Genomic DNA, 17,890 nt, shown 5'->3' with positions numbered 1-17,890 from the left:
TTGGAATTGGGGAAACCACTAAGCAAGTATAAAGGTTTCCTATGAACCACTGTCAGAAAAATAGTACATGTTGATTTTCTGTTTATATCCAAGGCAACACTTGAAAGTACAATATGCAAAGGAAAATAAATAACATGTTAGAAATGTTGCCATCTAGGACTAATTCCCATGAAGATTTCCCAAATTCTTATTTTAAACTAATTAGATTATTTTTTAATGGTAAAATTAAATTAGCCTGTCATAACCAGGTTCTGAAAATCATATGCTTTTCACTGTTAATATTTTATTTATTTACTTTACATTTTTTTGGTGTGTGTGTGTGTGTGTGTGTGTGTGTGTGTGTGTGTTTGTGTTCATGATGTGTGTGGGGTGGTAGGGCAGACATGCCATGACAAAGATGTAGAAGTCAGAGTACAACACTGCAGTTGTTTCTCTCATTCCACCTTTTTGTGAGTTCTGGGGATTGAATTTACGTCTCTGGGTTTACATAGCAAATGCCTTAACCTGCTGAATCATCTCACCAAGCCACTATCAGTATTTTAAACTAGAAATTTCTAAAATTTGCCAATGTGTTCATGCCTACGGTACTCTTACAACACTCTGGGCTCATGGATGTTCTGAACCCGTCCCAGGAAGGGTGCCTTCTCATTGTGCTTCAGTATTGCAGCACTTACTTCAGGCTGTACACTGAAGCAGCAATGCCTGGGGTTCACTTTCAAAGGCACTGAGATAATTGACTGGGTTTCAGCTCCTCTGATGATTCTAACATGCAACTAAGTCTGAGAACCATTGATTTAAAGGGAAAGTCCATTGTACTTCTATATGTAAACCATTATTTCCAGTTCTGGGCAAGGATGAAACTACTCTGCAGTGTTACACATGACACCACACTGGAAACCCAAGGCAGCCAACAGCAGATACTGGAATCCAAGGTAATCTACACAGAGCATGTATCTGCTAAGTACTATTTAAAATTTTTTTATCTTATTATTTATATGTATGCATGTGTGCCTGCGTGTGTGTGTGTGTGTGTGTGTGTGTGTGTTTGTGTGTGTGTGTGTGAATGCATGAAGGTTCATGTGGAGTCCAGAAGAGGGTACTGTATCCCCTGGAGTTGGAGTTACTGGTGGTTGTGAGCGACAAGATGGGTGTGCTAAGAACTGAACTTGGGTCCCCTGGAAGAACAGCATGTGTTCTTGAACACTGAGCCATTCCTGCAGTCAACAAAGTGCTAAGTTTCAATGAAACTTTGTGGATTATTAATAGAGATTTGCTTTTTAATTTTCTTGAGAAACCATGACTTAATTATCAGCCAGAAGGAAAAAGAAAGCTCACCATGATTTGAGCATGCCCATTAGGAAAAGAGCTTGAAGAGTCAGCATTGATTGGATCCTGGCAGTTTCTCAACCGGCATCTAAATGCATCCTGAACCTGTAAGGAGGGGAAAAAAGCCAACAGTAATTTTCCTTTTTCTTGACAATAACCAGGTGCTGTCTATATTGGCTATTGACTACGAGAAAGTTTAATACTTGCTTTTATGGTGTCATTTTGTTTACATCTTAATACTGGTGTACCTCTATGGTGATGCACCTTGGCTTTCCTCTAAGGTGAGGAAACACCCCTTGCCACCACCTACACAGGGAAATGTTGGGAAATCTTGAGGTATTAAAATGGCTATACCTGGCTAATAATTCTTGCCCGAGGTCAATTTTCTTTCATTGTCATACATCGCATATGTCTTCCAAGGGGGATTTCCCATTTTGCATGACCTAATATTCATAACAGCTTTACATATTGCAAAACATGAGATGACTCAATGATCTTTTGATTAGAATTGATTTAAGATGTTTTTCCTTTTCTGTTTCACTTAAGCAGTGTTTAGGTAGAGAATTCCTTTTCTTCTTTTTTTTTTCCTTTTTGTCTTTTTGAGACAGGGTCTCCCTGTAGCCCCAGCTGTCCTGGAACTCACTATGTAGACCAGGCTGGCCTCGAACTCACAAAGATCCGCCTACTTCTGCTTCCCAAGTGCTGGGATTAAAGGTGTGTGCCACCATGCCCTGCTCATTTTCTTCTTTTAAGTCCTGTGTTCTCAGACATTAAAAACAGGAAACAGAAAAACAAATAGGAAACGAAACTCTAATTCTGGTTGATTGTCTTGAGGAAAAATAAATGTAAGCCCAGGCAAACTTCCTCAGCATCCTATCAGATTCTGTTTACAGAATAAACAATCATGGGGAATTCTAAGATGTCTACATTAATGATTTCATCCAATAATTCAGTAAACATGAATAACTGAAAGAGGAACACCACTGATCCCACGATAATGAAAACAATTGTTATGTTTCAGATCACAGGACACCTCGGCCTTAGTTTGCCCATCCCACTTTCTGTGGTCCATTAGGCTCCTCATAATTTATTGACAGATATGTTGACAGGGAGCTACTTATCCCAAACCAATGGCCAGGCTATTTCACTAATTCTTTGTTTTCTGGCTTCATGTGTTTGATGTTCCCCTTCTCATCTACTGTAATCTGTTTTACTACACTAAGAAAAAACAAATCACAGATGATGTTGTATTTTCTCTATTATATCGAAGCACTGTTACAGAGACTGTAGGGTAAACACATCTGGATTCCTTCTTTTCGAAAAGTACAGATATATAATATCCTGTCACTGTTTGGATGTGAGGTGTGCATAATGTATTTGTTGGTCAGAAAACAAATCGAAACATAACAAACCAAAACAAATACCTCAGTCATTTAATTTGTTTTGTGTTTCCTCCTACCTACCCCCACCCACCATTTCAGAGAGTTCTCTGCTCAAATTTGCAGTTTTGGTTTCAAAAGACACTGAGTAGTCACCCCCACAGACTGTCCTGCCAGTCCCATAGTGAGATCTGCATGTACTCTCTACCTTGGGTTCTACACCTGGTGGTGTTTCGTAATTTCTGGGAAATAGTCCTGGGGAGCAGCTGGGTGTCCTCTGAGCACTCTTTCATTCTGTGATGGAATATTATGAAATCTAACATCCCTCCAAGGAATGAAGAGTTGTCTGACATATTTTATGAGTCTGACATGTCAGAAAAAGTCCATCTTCAGTAATCCAGTCTGGTCACTTCCTAAGGAACTGGATAAATAGAATTGAATGGCCTGCCTTCTCCCAGTGAAGCCAACAGGGCCATGACAGAGTGCAACTGTGAATGCTTTCAGGAGACTCCTTTATAGAAGTCATTGCTATAGGTCATAAAAAAGATACATTAATAATAGAAAAATTGTTATGTGTTTTGCGTTTGCCAAATGATCACTATTTTTCTGTTAAACAGAATTGGAGATAGGAAAACCACCAAGCAAGTATAAAAAATTCTATGAACCATTGTCAGAAAAATAGGTACATGTTGATTTTCTGTTTATATCCCAAGGCAACAGCTAAAGTGCAACTTGTAAAGGAAAATAAATATATATTAGAAATGTTGCCTTCTAGGACTTTGTCATATGAAGATTTCCTTCAAATCTGTTTATATAAAATATGAAACATTGTGGCAATGTCAAACATTAATTGACCATTTTCTATTTTCAATTGGCAAAGATATTTTTGGTTGACATTAAAATGTGGGAAAGCAATTTCTGTAAGTTTATCTTCAAAGAATCACTGTCTGGTTGCTTAGAAGAGAAATAAAATATGTTCTTCAACACACACACATACACACTTCAATACTTTCAGTTGCCAAACTTTCAAATATGATAATGGGTTAAGGACACTTCTTTCAGCATAGATGATGTCAGCTTTAATGGTCAGAAAGACAAAACAGAAAAGCACACAAAATTCCCAGTACACTTAAGGTCATATTAAAGTTGTCACAAGTGCCATAATTTAAGAATCAGATTATGAGATATTTTTAGTGTAGTGGATAACTAAATTAATAAAGATTTCTAGGAGAAATTTCATTTGTTTCCAACCACTCCTTTTGAATGTTTGTTAATCTTAAAATACACTGAGGTGATCTGTAGTTGGCATTAAACTTTTGTTCAACACTGTAAGGAAATGATGAGATGAGATTTCACACTGTATATTCCTTATCTCAGAAAGAGCTTCAGGAAAGAAAGAAACTGGAAAAATATCCAGTTACTTGGAAACATTTTGATAATTGAATTTTCTATCAGGTAAAAAAGAGTTTTATCTTTGTTGAATTAATGTGAATTGGACTGAAGTAGAACTGGAAACAAACCTACAGGAATCGTGGTTCTAGACAAATAGATCCATGAAGACAAATAAAACAAGATAAAATTTAGATTAGGCTGTGCTATAGTGGAATTAAAATCCCCCGAATCGCCTGTCATTAATTATATTTATAATTCTGCACAGTAACAGTTTTTGATTTACTGTTTATAGAGAACTAATCACATTCTTCAGGTAACAGTTTTAAAGCTTATTATTAGATAGTACTGTAAATCTGAGTTCTTTTGAAATTAACATTTAAAAAAAAAACTTTCTTGAGGCCGGAAAACACAATTTTAAGGAACTCTGTGGAGAGCAATTAAACATTTAACACTAATTATGGAACAGTCCAAAGCTACATTATAAAATGTCTTCTTTTTATCATAGCCTGGAATAAGTCTGTCATTCTTAGTGATGATCGGGCAGGGTTGAATATGAGAGGAAGTAGCAAGAGACTCTAACTGCCTTTGCAATACTTCGGAAACTAAGGAAATCTGATGCCATGTTGTGAACGACGAGAATGGACGGACCGAGACATCTCTAAAAATAAAGTGACAGCTATCAACGTCGTCTCTGGTAAGTTTTAAACCAAGCAGGAGGCTGCTTTGAAAACTCTTGGAGAAGCAGTAAATCTTTCTCATTGGGTCCAGATTCCTGGATGAGGTATGAATTCAAAGAAGTTTGCAGGGGAATGTCTTGATCCGCTCCTCTCTCCCTCATGGTGAGAGGCATTCGGTTTTTCTCGGCAGCAGCAAGCTGGGAGTTTCTCAATTGGCCGCACTCCAGAGGCAGCTGGCAGTGTCACTGTGAAAGCCTGTGCCAGATTTAGAGATTGCCGGGGAAGAGCACCAAGCAGTGTTCGGCAGTGCTGCAATCTCGAGAAACGTCGCAGGAAAGAGCTGCATGTTTGAAATGGGCTCTTTTTTCTTTTTTCTTTTTTCTTTTCTTTTTTTTTTTCAATTTTTTTTTTATAGCGGTTGAACTGCTCAGACCTAGGCCTCTCACCTTTAAAAAAGGCAGCTCTTTCTAGCGACAGCTACTCTTCTTGAATTTTTTTCCAGAAGATAATTTTTAAACCAGGAATATAGAAGTTTTATTCTTGCAATTTTCTGAGATTATGTCCAGGGAGGAGGAATTTCTTATGTGCTGTGTGTTTACCTGAACATTGTGTTTACCTTGCTTCCATTGTTTCATAGTTGAACAAATGGCACCGATTTTTAAAAATGTATTATATCTTATATTATTTAATCAATTAATAAATAAGTCAGTCTCATAATTTTTATATCACTTGACATAAACAACATGAATGACTCGAAATTTAAGAAATATTAGTTGACTTTTCTTAACAAAAGAAGTAGAATTCAAAGGTGGCTTCTTTGCTATGCAAGGAAAGATCCAGATTGCGGATTCAGATTTCAGTCCTGATGAATCTTTATTGGAAGCTCTTAATGCCCAAGGATCTACCATTTGATATCTGAGATCATGCTTTGTACCTTCAAATTAGTTTTTTTTTTTTTAAACCGCCTTTGGGGGGAATATAGAAACTTCTTTAGATGATATTTCAAATACACAGTCTGAAAAATGTAGTCACGTTTCTTTAGTGTGCAAATGTGAGGAAAGAAAGGGAAATTCTATGCCAGACAGGATCGCCTCACACCTTCACAGGTGCCATTTCATGTGCCTTGTGGGCCAGCCTTTCAGACAGACAGGATTGCAATAGGCAGAAAAGCTCTCTTTGGAGAGCTTCAGAAACTGGCTCAAGATCCTAGCAATATGTGACAAACTGAAACGAGCCGAACATGAACCACCACGCCGTTTGCCTTCCAAGTTAGCCTTCATCCTAAGACATCATTCTGTCTGTACTCTTACAACCTTATTGAACAAAGAGCAGGATAGTTGAAATAAAAGAATGAACCAAAACAATTACACTTTAATCTATCTTTTACAAATTAACCAGATATGTATTCATTTTATTCCTTTAGTCAAGACCTATTGAGCTTTGTTGCTAGAATAATAATGCTGTACGGTGACATCCTGGGGATCTAGGAGAGGGAAGTGGAGTATGCCAGCCTACCTGGCTGTGCCCAGCAGAATTCTCACTGAGACAGAAGCAAGATGCTGCTGCTTAGAGTAAGGGGCAGCTGGGAGGGCAAGGTGAGGGTCTGTCACAGAACCCCAAATTACAATTGGATGCCACCTGGAAGGCATACCAGAATTTATCAAGCTGTGGTGTGCTGTCTGTGACTGACCTTGTTCACAGAGGTCATCTCATTCAATGGGTTCCATACTCCTGTCAACCTCTCATGGCTTTCTTACAACCATGTACCTCTGTACTGAGATTGATGCAAATGTTCACCACATAATTAAAATGATAACAAACTGGGAAAACCTAATGTGGAAACAGTAAATTTATATTTTCCTAAGAAAAGGAATGTGGAGTGAGGTGAGGTTTGCAATCTCTGGGGAGATGTTGGAAGACTAAAAGCATATTATCCTAGGCTGTGCCATGCCCACGTTCCTACTGAAAGTCAATCCTTGCCTTCCTAGCTTGGTTCTGTGCGATCCAGGCTTATCTTGCTACCTCTAGTCATTCTCCCACTTCAAGGTATACATTTTATTTTATTAAAAACAAAACAATAGCAACAAAATTGTTAAATGATTTTCTTTTGGAATTTTCAATTCAGTCTGAGAAAAATGTAGGTCTTAGTAGCTGAGCCATTCACTCATAATCCTTCTGGTATATACATCTAGCTCTTAGCAAATTGTTCCAATTAGTAACCTTTGTCTTTCCATGCAGAGCCACTTACTCTATAAAATGCATTTACATGTCTTTCAGACATCACTCAGAGTAACCTCTTATCAAGCCTCTGAATGGTCTGAAATATCATTTACTCAGTGCTGTCCTCAGAAGCCATCTGTATGGTCTTTATCTTCATGCTCAAGTCCTGGCTGTAAAATGACTCTAGTGTCTATGCTTCTACAACTTGTTTATGTCTCTGTGTGTTCCTTGTGGTCACAGAGATGAATTAAACTCTGCTGCTAGCCTCAGGCTCTAGTCCATGGAAACCACAAGTCTAGCTATCTCCCTACTTCTTCTACCTGAAACCTTCATTTCCTTAATCTTCCAACTTCATTTTTCCCTCAGGTTCCTTAGGTTCTGAAGTTTCCTGCCTCCCACTCTTTCATCTTCAAAAACCAATGGAAACCCCTCTCCCAACCACCACTTGAGGGTGCAAATGTAAATCTACATAGTAGAGTCAAATCATATGATATTCGTTTAAATCATATTCTGTACAACGTGGACTATTTCAATATCATTTCTAGTCTTTTCATCATGACTGGCTTCATTTCTTATTTTTTAAAATGGTTTACTTTGGAAGAATATTTGCTTTATACTGCACAGGAAAAGTGTGCTATCTTTCAAATATGCCCTGATGTGCTATAAAACATTTTATCTACCACTGGGCGTGGTGGTGTATGCCTTTAATCCCAGCAGTTGGGAAGAAGAGGCAGGTGACTCTCTGAGACCCAGGCCAGCCTGTTCTATGTAGTGAGTTCCAGGCCAGCTGGGACTACATCGAGACCCTCTTTCAAAAACAAAGACAAAAACAACCCTCCCCAAAACAGAGAAAGATCCATTTTATCTATACTCCTTATTGAACAAGAAGAATGAATGTGAAATTGCCCTTCAAATAAAGGGAGAGAATGGAACTGAGGACGAGAAAGCAAGGATACAATGGAGAGGCCTAGGGGGAGACAGTTCATGTATATTTTAAGCATTTTACTGTAAAATTGCTTCACAAGTTTGGATGGAAATTTTGGTACCTCATCAGGTGCAGCCTCGACCTCCTTCCAGTGCTTGGGAAAGAGAAAAGAGAATCTTGGCCCTGATACTGTTGTGTCAGAAAAACCACAGGATGCTCACACACTGACACAACAAAATTATCCATTTAAGCACTTTCCTTTTTTCTTTCCATTTAGTGGTAGGGGTTTATTGTGCATTGTTTTGTATCGCAATCTTGTTATTCTTCCCCTCTGATACCAAGCTATAAGATTGTCTTAGAGCCAGGCACAGACAGAGACACTAGGAGAAGAAATGTGCAGGCACCAAGAAAGTGGTTTCCTAGCAACCAGAACTATTTCAAAGGCACCATAACTCTTGTGTAGTTTCATTTCCATAGCAATGTGGAGAACAGTAAACAGTATGTGTTCTTGTCTGCTTAATCCAAATGAATTCTAATCAGCAGATGATGGACAGATGCAGGTAACATCTCTACTTGATGTAATAGATTCTATCTGAGTAGCTATTATACACACTATTGTTTAGGTGATGTGTATTATTCCATGATAAATCAGATGCTTTAATATTTAAGCATGGTTTTTCTCCTTTTTTGTTTTCTATCTCTTTTTTTTCCCTCAGAGACATTTTGCTAAAAACAACTCAAAGGCAAAGGTATTCTAGAAGAAGCAATTGTGGTTTAAAGAATACAATTTTACTGTGAAATTTAAATATTAAGTTGTTAGGTCTAGAAATCAGAACAGTAATTCAATATTCAATTTTCTTTTTATAAAAATAAATAGGCGTGCTGGGTAGGTGGCTCAGTGGGTAAGAGCATTTGCTCTGTAAGCACGAGAATCCGAGTTTGAATACCCATCACCCATGTAAACACAGCATCACTGCAAATCTGCAGCCCAGCATAAGGAGAAACAAGCAGCTCTCTGGAGCTCACTGGACAGTCAGTCTAGCCAAAAAGGCAAGCTTTCAGTTCAGTGAGTGACTCTGTCTCAAGGCAGTAAGGCAGAAAGGAACAAGAAAAGAAGCCTGAAGGCAGGCTATGACCTCTGCATGTGAGCACATGGGCATGAGTACACTCACATGCATGCACCAAATACATGCACCATACACATACACACCACACACACACGTATACATCAGACAGACTGTATCACACATACATCACACATACCACATGCATATACATATATATGCCATTCAAACACACATATACTACATAAGTGCGTATATACCATATATGTACATATACACCATTCAAACACACATATACTACATACATACACATATGTCACATAAATAGACATACACCACACACACATTCACCACACATACACATAACACACACACACATCACATACATACACATATATCATTCAAACACACATACACTATATAAACACATGAACACCATATATATGCACATATACCACTTAAACTTACATATTCCACATATACCACTATGCCACATAAATACATCACATGTACCACATACATACACATACATCACACACAAATACTGCATGAACCACACATTCACACATATGCCACATACACATATACCACATGCATACATATATACCATTCAAACACACATATTCCACATATACACACTATACCACAGTCATACATCACAAATATTACATACATAAACATACATCACACACATACTGTATACACCACACATTCACACATATACCACAGCACATACACCACATGCATACACATATACCATTCAAATACACATACACACAGATGAGTTGTCAGCACCAATGTGGTTATTTCTCCCTTCTTTCCAGATTGTAAGTGATTTTTGTTTTAAAATTTCACTGAAAGCCAAAGACCACTTAAAATAAATTAAGCTCTCTGTACACTACATTCAAAATATCATGATTATAGTTCTCTTTTTTTCTTTCTGTAAGTGAAAGACTGCCCTTCAATCTCTTTCATGGAAAGATCAGGCAAGTAAATAAGAAGAAAGCCTTTGAATTCCTATTGAAACAGCAATGACTTAAAAAAAAACAACAAATTATATTACTGTATGTAAAAAATAGAAATAGCAATATGTATACACATATATATGTACTCAATCTCTACATCAAAAATAATTCTTACATGAGTTATGTATTTTTAAGAAAGAGAAATCCATAAATTTTATCTGAATTATTCTAAAGAAAACAGCAGTGAGATAAAGACAAAACTGCATTCCTAGGCGATCCTATGCATGATTAAGAAGATTAAGAGTTACAGATTACAATCCCATATTCCATTAACACTGTCTATTCCATGTGCTTTGGTGTCTTTTTATGGAAATAGTGTTGTCGGGGTAGAGAGCATAGGGAGGACGGTTCTTTTCTCTTAGAATAAATTAAATGCTAGGGTATGTTATCACAAGCAGTAGGAGACAGATCATTGCTAACATCAGGTAATACAGATTTAGGTCAAAACAGGCTATTGGCTTTAAATCAAATTAGACAGGTGTTGATTACCCCAAAGATAAAAGTGCCACTACTGCACCAACAGTGGTAGTTTGCTGGGCCAGTCATTGCTGTTGATTAAGGTTTTCTAGGTTCGTAGGATCATTTATTTGTTTTTCTCCCTTGGCAGCTTGTATAGTATCTTTGATACCATGAGAGCTAGTCTTCAATGAGGAGGCTTCCGGGTCAGTTCCAGCATGATTACTCCAAGTCCTGTGTCTGAAATGTGGCCTGTCTTCAGCAATAGGGTTTTACCTTCAAGTTCTGGGAGGCAATCAAGGGCTGTGGCAATAACCTGTGTTATTTGAGGGGGGGCATCTTTTGGACTACTCTAACCAACAACTCAAAAGGAGGTTTCTCCTGCCTACCACTGTTTTTTGTTATATAGTCTTCAGCTATACACATGCACTCATATATTTATTGGATGTGTATTATTCAGTAGTACTTCAAACTAATACATTTTCCTCTGGTTTTTCAAACCATCCAAGTATTATTTATCTCTCCTCTCACTCTACCTGTCTAACACCCCCCCAGCTCCTCTCCAGTTAAAGTAACCCTCTCTTTTCCCCCTTCCTCCCTTAATAACACTTATCTCCCACTATTCCCCTCTCTTGAGTATCTTCTTTCCCTTTATCTCCATGGTTGGATATCTATACTCACATCTAGGGATTCGGAGGACGGAATTCATATATGGTACCATAAACATAGCCAAATGCACATGTTTGGAAATGTCATAGATCCTAGAGAAAACCTTACTTCTGACACATCCCTAGACCAATGTAATTTCTTACTGTATGCTAAATATGCATCCTCATATTTACCTCAAGTGTACCTTTCACTCCTCATCAAAGAAGCTTCTTTTTACAACAGATTGAGACTACTAATAGAGTTCCAGAACTGGTCAAATGCAGAGACTTAAGTGTCTGTGAGACACTTAACCCTAATGACACTTCTTCAATGCAACCTCTACACATAGGATGAACGAATCTCTCAACTCTCTCCAGAGAAGTTTCCTTATGCAGCAGATAGTGATTAACACAGAAACCCACAATTGGCCAATGTGCAGAGGACAAGAGTTCACAAAGTGCTTATTCATGAGTAGGACAGCTATTTCAAATGTCTGCCTACCAATACTCAAGGATCATTGAGAAGCAGAGGTGGAAAGAGTGCCAGAGCCAGAGGTGGTAGATGACCACAAGGAAACAGAGTCTTCCAGACAGCTAGTGTTACTCATACGAACTCACAGCAACAGCGAGATCAATCATAATCCCTATACAAGCTCAAACCAGACAAAAATCCCCACATAGTCATGGGAAAGTGGTTAGGAAATTCCAACTCAGCCTAGGGAACTTTTGACAATTGATGGCTTCTATGAGAGTAAAGACAGTCTCCTATGGTGAGGGGACTTTTGGTGGGCCTAGTGATGGGCCCACAATGAAGGACATATAGGGGACACAAATCAGACTCTATTGGCATCTATCTATTTATCAATCATCTATCTATCTATCTGTCTATCTATCTATCATGTCATCTATCTATCATCTATCTATCTACCTATCTATGTATTATCTATTTTTCTATCTATATATCTATCTCTATCATCTATCTATCATCTATCTATCTATCATCTATCATTCTATCTATCATTCTATCTATCTTCTGTCTATCTATCTATCATCAATCATCTATCTATCTTGTATTATCTATCAATCCTCTATCTATCTATCTATCTATCTATCTATCATCTATCTATCATCTATCATCTACCTATCTATCATCTATTTATCCAGAGAACACATTAAATTGCATAAAGGGCAGAAGTGGGAAGGTATGGTGGATAGGGGAGGGAATTTAATACCATCAAGCTATAGTGTATGAAAATCCACAAAATTTATTAAAAAATAAAATTACTTTTTAAAAAGAAGCTGTGGGTCCAAGGAAGATTACTATGATATGTACTTTGTGATTTGCAAAATAGATTTAAAGAAAAGTCTTAGTTTATTAGTAACAAAATTCCTCTTAGGAATTCTAAAGGTCTCTTGCCCGAAACCAAAATCTGGGTATTTCTATCATCATTACACAGTATTTCTAAGGCTCTATGCTAAAAAGAGGAAATATGTTTCAGGGTCAAAACCAGAGAATACTATGACATTTCACTATTACTTTGTCAGCTATACAATTATTCATTTTAAATTACCTAATAAAAATCCAACAACATATATGGCCACGCTTTCATTCCTAATAGAAAAATATGTATTTACAGATACCTAGTTTAGTAGAATCATTTGTTCTGATTTGATTTAATTACCCTTAAATCATGTTTTTGACAGTTAATATTCTAATTAAAAAGTACAGATGAGTTCTAATGGATATAAAGAATTTTTGTATCAAATATTTTTCTCCATGTAAGCAGTAAAAATTTGATAACAAGCCATCATCATATCTGTCACTTGAAAATCTGTTTATCTTGAGTATAGCCAAAGAGCATCCAGAAAAGTTATTTCTGAAATAAAGAAGAGACTCTTGGGCTGGGGATGTAGCTCAGTTGGTAGATAGCTTGCTTGGCATGTAGAAAATGCTGGTTTAATTGCAATACTACATAAAAATTACATAGTGAGTTTGAGGTCACCCTGGTCTATATGAGACATGACAAAAAGAGAGAAATTTTATTTAAAGGTAGAATACTTGTCTACTCTTTATACCCAGCTTGTTAATTGCTATAAAAACTACACATAGATATGTCTTGTACCATACTTAAAGTCTGTAACAGTCCATCGTTAATTGTCAATTAAAAATGGTTCTATGCCTATTAATTTATGCATTTGGTTAGGGCGGAGTTGGAGGGGAGGGAGTGGGCATGGATTTGATCAAAACATCTTATACGCATGTATGAAATTCTTAATAAATTATTTATTTAAATAAAAAGAAGTTTGGTGCCTAATTTCCACACATTAAAAAAAATTACAACAGGAAGATGGGCGTGGACAATGGGGAGGTGGATGGACAAGGACTAGATATTATGATGCATGTGTGCAGATGCCAGAATAAAATCCATTACTTTGTATGCTAACCCAGAAAACAAGTGAAGCAAATACAAGAGATAAAAAATTAGAGTAATATTAACACAGAAGAGCCACAAGATAGTTATAAGTGGAAAAGAATATAATCTAAACTTATATTTCAATTTTCTTTTAACATTTACTTCTTGCTATGTAAAGCACTTGATATTTAAAAGATTTTACTGTTGATATTTTAGGTAGAAATTTGTGATAAAGGAATAGTAAAGCTCAACAATTGTGAGCGGTTTTAGACTTTTAAGTTATGAAATATATATTCCCCTTGCAGGACGAAGACACACTTCTTGTGTTTTCATGGGTTTTTATTACTGAATGTTCTTAGAATATACCTGTGGGTTTATTACTGACATTGGCGTCTTACTAAAATAAGGAAAAATTACTGTTCTTCCTACCAAATAAATCAGCTTAAAACCTTTGGTTACCTTCACACATCACTGTAAAACAGTGTGGTATGTATTTAGATGCACATGCATCTCTTTGCAATTTGCACATCATAATAAACTACTCAAGCTGGATAATGCAAAATGCCAGAGTCGACTGTTTTCTCAAAATCGCTAGCATGGCACTGTGTCAGCATGTGTTTTAGTCACTACTCATCCCTAGAGTAAATTCTAAAATGACTCATAAACCTTGCAAATACTGTGTCAGTGCTTGCAAGCATTTGGAATAATTTCCACACTGGTTGAAAAACAATATTTTACTTGTAAACAATGCAAATCTGCAATGTTTCACTGTCCTGGATGGATTTGTCACCAGTTTGTGTCTCCCCTCTTGGGGAACCCTCCTCCTCCTCCCACTACTGACACTGTGCCCCAGAGAAATGCAGTGATTGCAAGTCTACATTTCTTACAATTACTGCCTATAATGCCTCACTCTGCACAGGTTTTGTAGTTGCTAAGGTCAATATCCAAATCAAAATCATTTATCTTTAGTAACTTACACTATAATTTACTACAGGAACAGATATTTTGTATCTAAAATAAGATCAACTAAAATGAGAACTGAAGATATGCTATGTGTAGCAGCATAAGTTAGGAGTTAGGTCAGAAATAGGATGCTTATAAACAGTGTCATTTAAGAGATATCCACCTTAGTCTTTCTTCCACTATATTCTCTAGAGTACTTATCCCACTCCATCTGTCTTGAATCTGTTCTTCCTGGTTATTGGCACCTCTGCCTATGTTTTCTCTTCTACAGACCCATGTATTCAATCTGTCACATTCTGAGTATCACAAGTCCACCTGAGCTATGCCTTATTACTTCTCTTCAGCTTTGAATCTTAAGCAATTATCAGTGGAGAAGATCACCTCTAGTTTGAAGACCACAATATTACAATAAAATATGTTATAAATTAATAAAGATACACCCTTCAACTTCTACTTATCTCTTCCACAAAAGAATTCATTTCTCACCTCTCTCCGAAGAATGCAGTGGACCATGACAATAACAAAGCCTTGCAATGAATCAAACACAGCAAAAAGTATTTGAAACAATATGGAGCGTTTGTCAGTCATGGCCAGAACTGCAGACATCCATGTCAGAGCCAGAAGGGGTAATACCACACAAGAGCTCCAAAGAGAGGCCCTGTTGAAAGACAAAGGAAAGTATTATTACGTAGCTGCATGTTAAGCTCCAGGCCATAACCAAACCCCCCATTCATTGTTCAACAAAGCATTCTTGTGTGTGGAACCAAGACCATTAACTTGGAAACCACAAAGCAGATAACATCTGAGAAATTTATCTATTACAGACTACCCCACAATAATTATAAAGACAGTTGTCAATTATAAATACTCAAATATTAGCAAACACAATTTTTTTCATCATAGCATTTTTTCACATGCACTGTAAAGATTTGTAACAAGAAGATGTAAATGATTGGGACTAACATGGCATTACTGGCGGTGGTGGCTGACAAAGCTGTTGTAGAAACTACTCCACACTTGGCACATTTGAGCGTCAAACCGCTATGAGGCTCACTCATCTGACTGCAAACAAACAGAACACCCACAAAAAGAACAAAATATTGAATTGTCACCAAAAATGTTGCAGCTGCAAGTTAGCTTTTAAATACTATTCATGCAGAAAAAGTATATTTATCAAGAATGATTGCTCTAGATCATTTTAAAGATACAATTATACCACATGTTGTCACTGTAACATTCACCTTTTAACAATGTGGGCCTTTGTGGCATGCAAAGCATGTTTCTAACGCTTACACCACAGATGGTCCTGTGTCTATGGATCAATATTGGTGCATTGAGTTAAACATATGCGTGTGCTTGTATAGACATACAGTGAAAACCCTCTATTCAGACCCAAACATGTGAGGATTCCAAGCTTCAGATTTTTGTTGTCATTTGAAGATGGTATATATATTAATTAAGACCTCCAGAAATATCAACATTTATCACAAATGTATCATATATGTATATATATTCTTCAAATGTAAGACATCCTAGTTTGTATCTTAACAGATTCATATTTTGAAATTTCTTATAGCACCAATATACTATCTATATTTTAGGGTGATCTGAATATAGGGGCTGATGAAATTTGATGAAATATTAGTTGATAGTAAAGAAACAATTCTCTCTGTAGTAATAAAACACATTCAACATAATGATTAAGTTCAAGGCATTCTTTCTAAATATTTGCCATAGGCACCAAACATGGAACATTTAAAAGTCTCTGCTGCTCTAAGAGATTTCATAAGTAAATTCAGAATCAAATAATTTAGATCTTAGCTATTGTATTATAGAAGCAAAAAAAGGCTACACAGAAAAACTTCACATATACTTTCCATAAGGAATTCTTCCTTGAAAATAATGTGTTTATTAGAATATAAGCCTCTTAGGAAAACATAAAAGAAATTACTTGTAGTGAAATTTAAAACATCTGGAAATAATTTTCTGGGATTCCCTTCTCTAGTCCATTCCCATGTGGTATTTCTGTCTAAAATGTCCGCCCTGTATGTTTTAAAAATAATATTATAAGCCAGTCATGGTGGCACATGCCTTTAATCCCAGCACTTGCAAGGCAGAGGCAGGCAGATCTCTGTGAGTTCAAGGCCAACCTGGTCTACATAGTGAGTTCCAGGACAGCTGGGGCTACAGGGAGACCCTGTCTCAAAAAGACCAAATAGTAATAATAATAATAATAATGTTATAGCAAAGCTGTGCTGTTAATATATAAGTGGCAGAGGAAAGAATGCCTGATTTCTCTCAAGTAAATGTACTCATCTATGAATAGCGTTCAGGTGGGATAATAAATCTGAAGGCCCTTGCCATCGATTGATCAGCACATATCATGAGGAAGAACAAATCAAGCCTTTGCAGTTAGCTTGTAAATCACTTACTTTACTAATCTATCCCAGGGTCTATATAACAGGCACACATGTACTCAGACTTATCATACAATATGCAAGCAATAGCATGTCTAGCTTACTATGAATGGCTCCATGGGCTTGCCAACACTTCCTTCCAAAGTACTACCTAGTCCAGTGTTCTCTTAGTGACTGCACATAGCTACATTGCCCCATCTCCAACAGCTCTAGTTAAGGCGACCCAGGTGCCTATCTCTTTTAAAGCTTCATAGGTTATTCTGATGAACAGGGATACAACTGCCCCAAATATATAGTTGAATTTCTTTCTTGTTAAATTTGATTGTATTATATTAAAAGGCATAGATTCCTCATTTATTGTTTCTTTTATCACAGAAGATAGGTCATTTGATGGTTGTGCCTTGAACGTGGATGTAGCTGTTTCTCAATTTAAGAATATTCCCCCTCTGGACTCTGAAACAAGGTTGAAAACCAAAGATTATTTAAGGACCCAAAACAGCAAGTATTTTAGTACTGAAGAAGTGACTTAAGTAAGGGATTTTCTGACAAATTTAAACTAGTTTTCAAAGTGCTTATTTGTCTTTATTTGAGATCCATGGGTGGTTTAAAGGCTTGCACACGCTTTCCTTAGAGGAGACAGTTTGGAAGCTCTGGCCTCCTATGGATGGGAATGGAGAACAATCAGAGTGCGTTATTAAGTAAAATGTAATTTTTTCCTAGTTTAAATGATCCATACATAAATTAATGACATACAGAAAACATAATCTAGAGTCTAAGCTAAGTTATTGCAATGTAAAATGAAATGCTCTCAAGGAGAAACTTCATGAAATGTATAAGGGTCTTGCTAAGTTAATATCCTTAATTCCAGGTATGTAAGACAAAACAATTTAATTCAGTAAATAAGAAAACTCCACTGAAGAAAAATAAAAAAATATGTTCCCCAAAGTACATACATTATAGTTTATCTTCTTTTTACTATTTCCTA

General features: G+C 36.7%; 1 protein-coding gene across 1 annotated transcript in view; it reads right to left on the bottom strand.

The window, feature by feature from the left end:
- The window catches only part of Adgrb3 (adhesion G protein-coupled receptor B3), a gene marked incomplete in the record, with an annotated part of 857,756 nt that overhangs the window by 36,415 nt on the left and 803,451 nt on the right, over positions 1 to 17,890 (bottom strand). The window contains 3 exon segments of the mRNA XM_008856279.3: positions 1,336 to 1,431; positions 14,975 to 15,146; positions 15,452 to 15,550. Of these exon segments, the coding sequence (XP_008854501.1) occupies positions 1,336 to 1,431; positions 14,975 to 15,146; positions 15,452 to 15,550 (367 nt within the window).

Source organism: Nannospalax galili, unplaced genomic scaffold, assembly GCF_000622305.1.
Source record: "Nannospalax galili isolate Female #2095 unplaced genomic scaffold, S.galili_v1.0 scaffold206, whole genome shotgun sequence".
NCBI classification, from domain to species: Eukaryota; Metazoa; Chordata; class Mammalia; order Rodentia; family Spalacidae; genus Nannospalax; species Nannospalax galili.
This window is presented reverse-complemented; position numbering and strand designations above follow the sequence as displayed.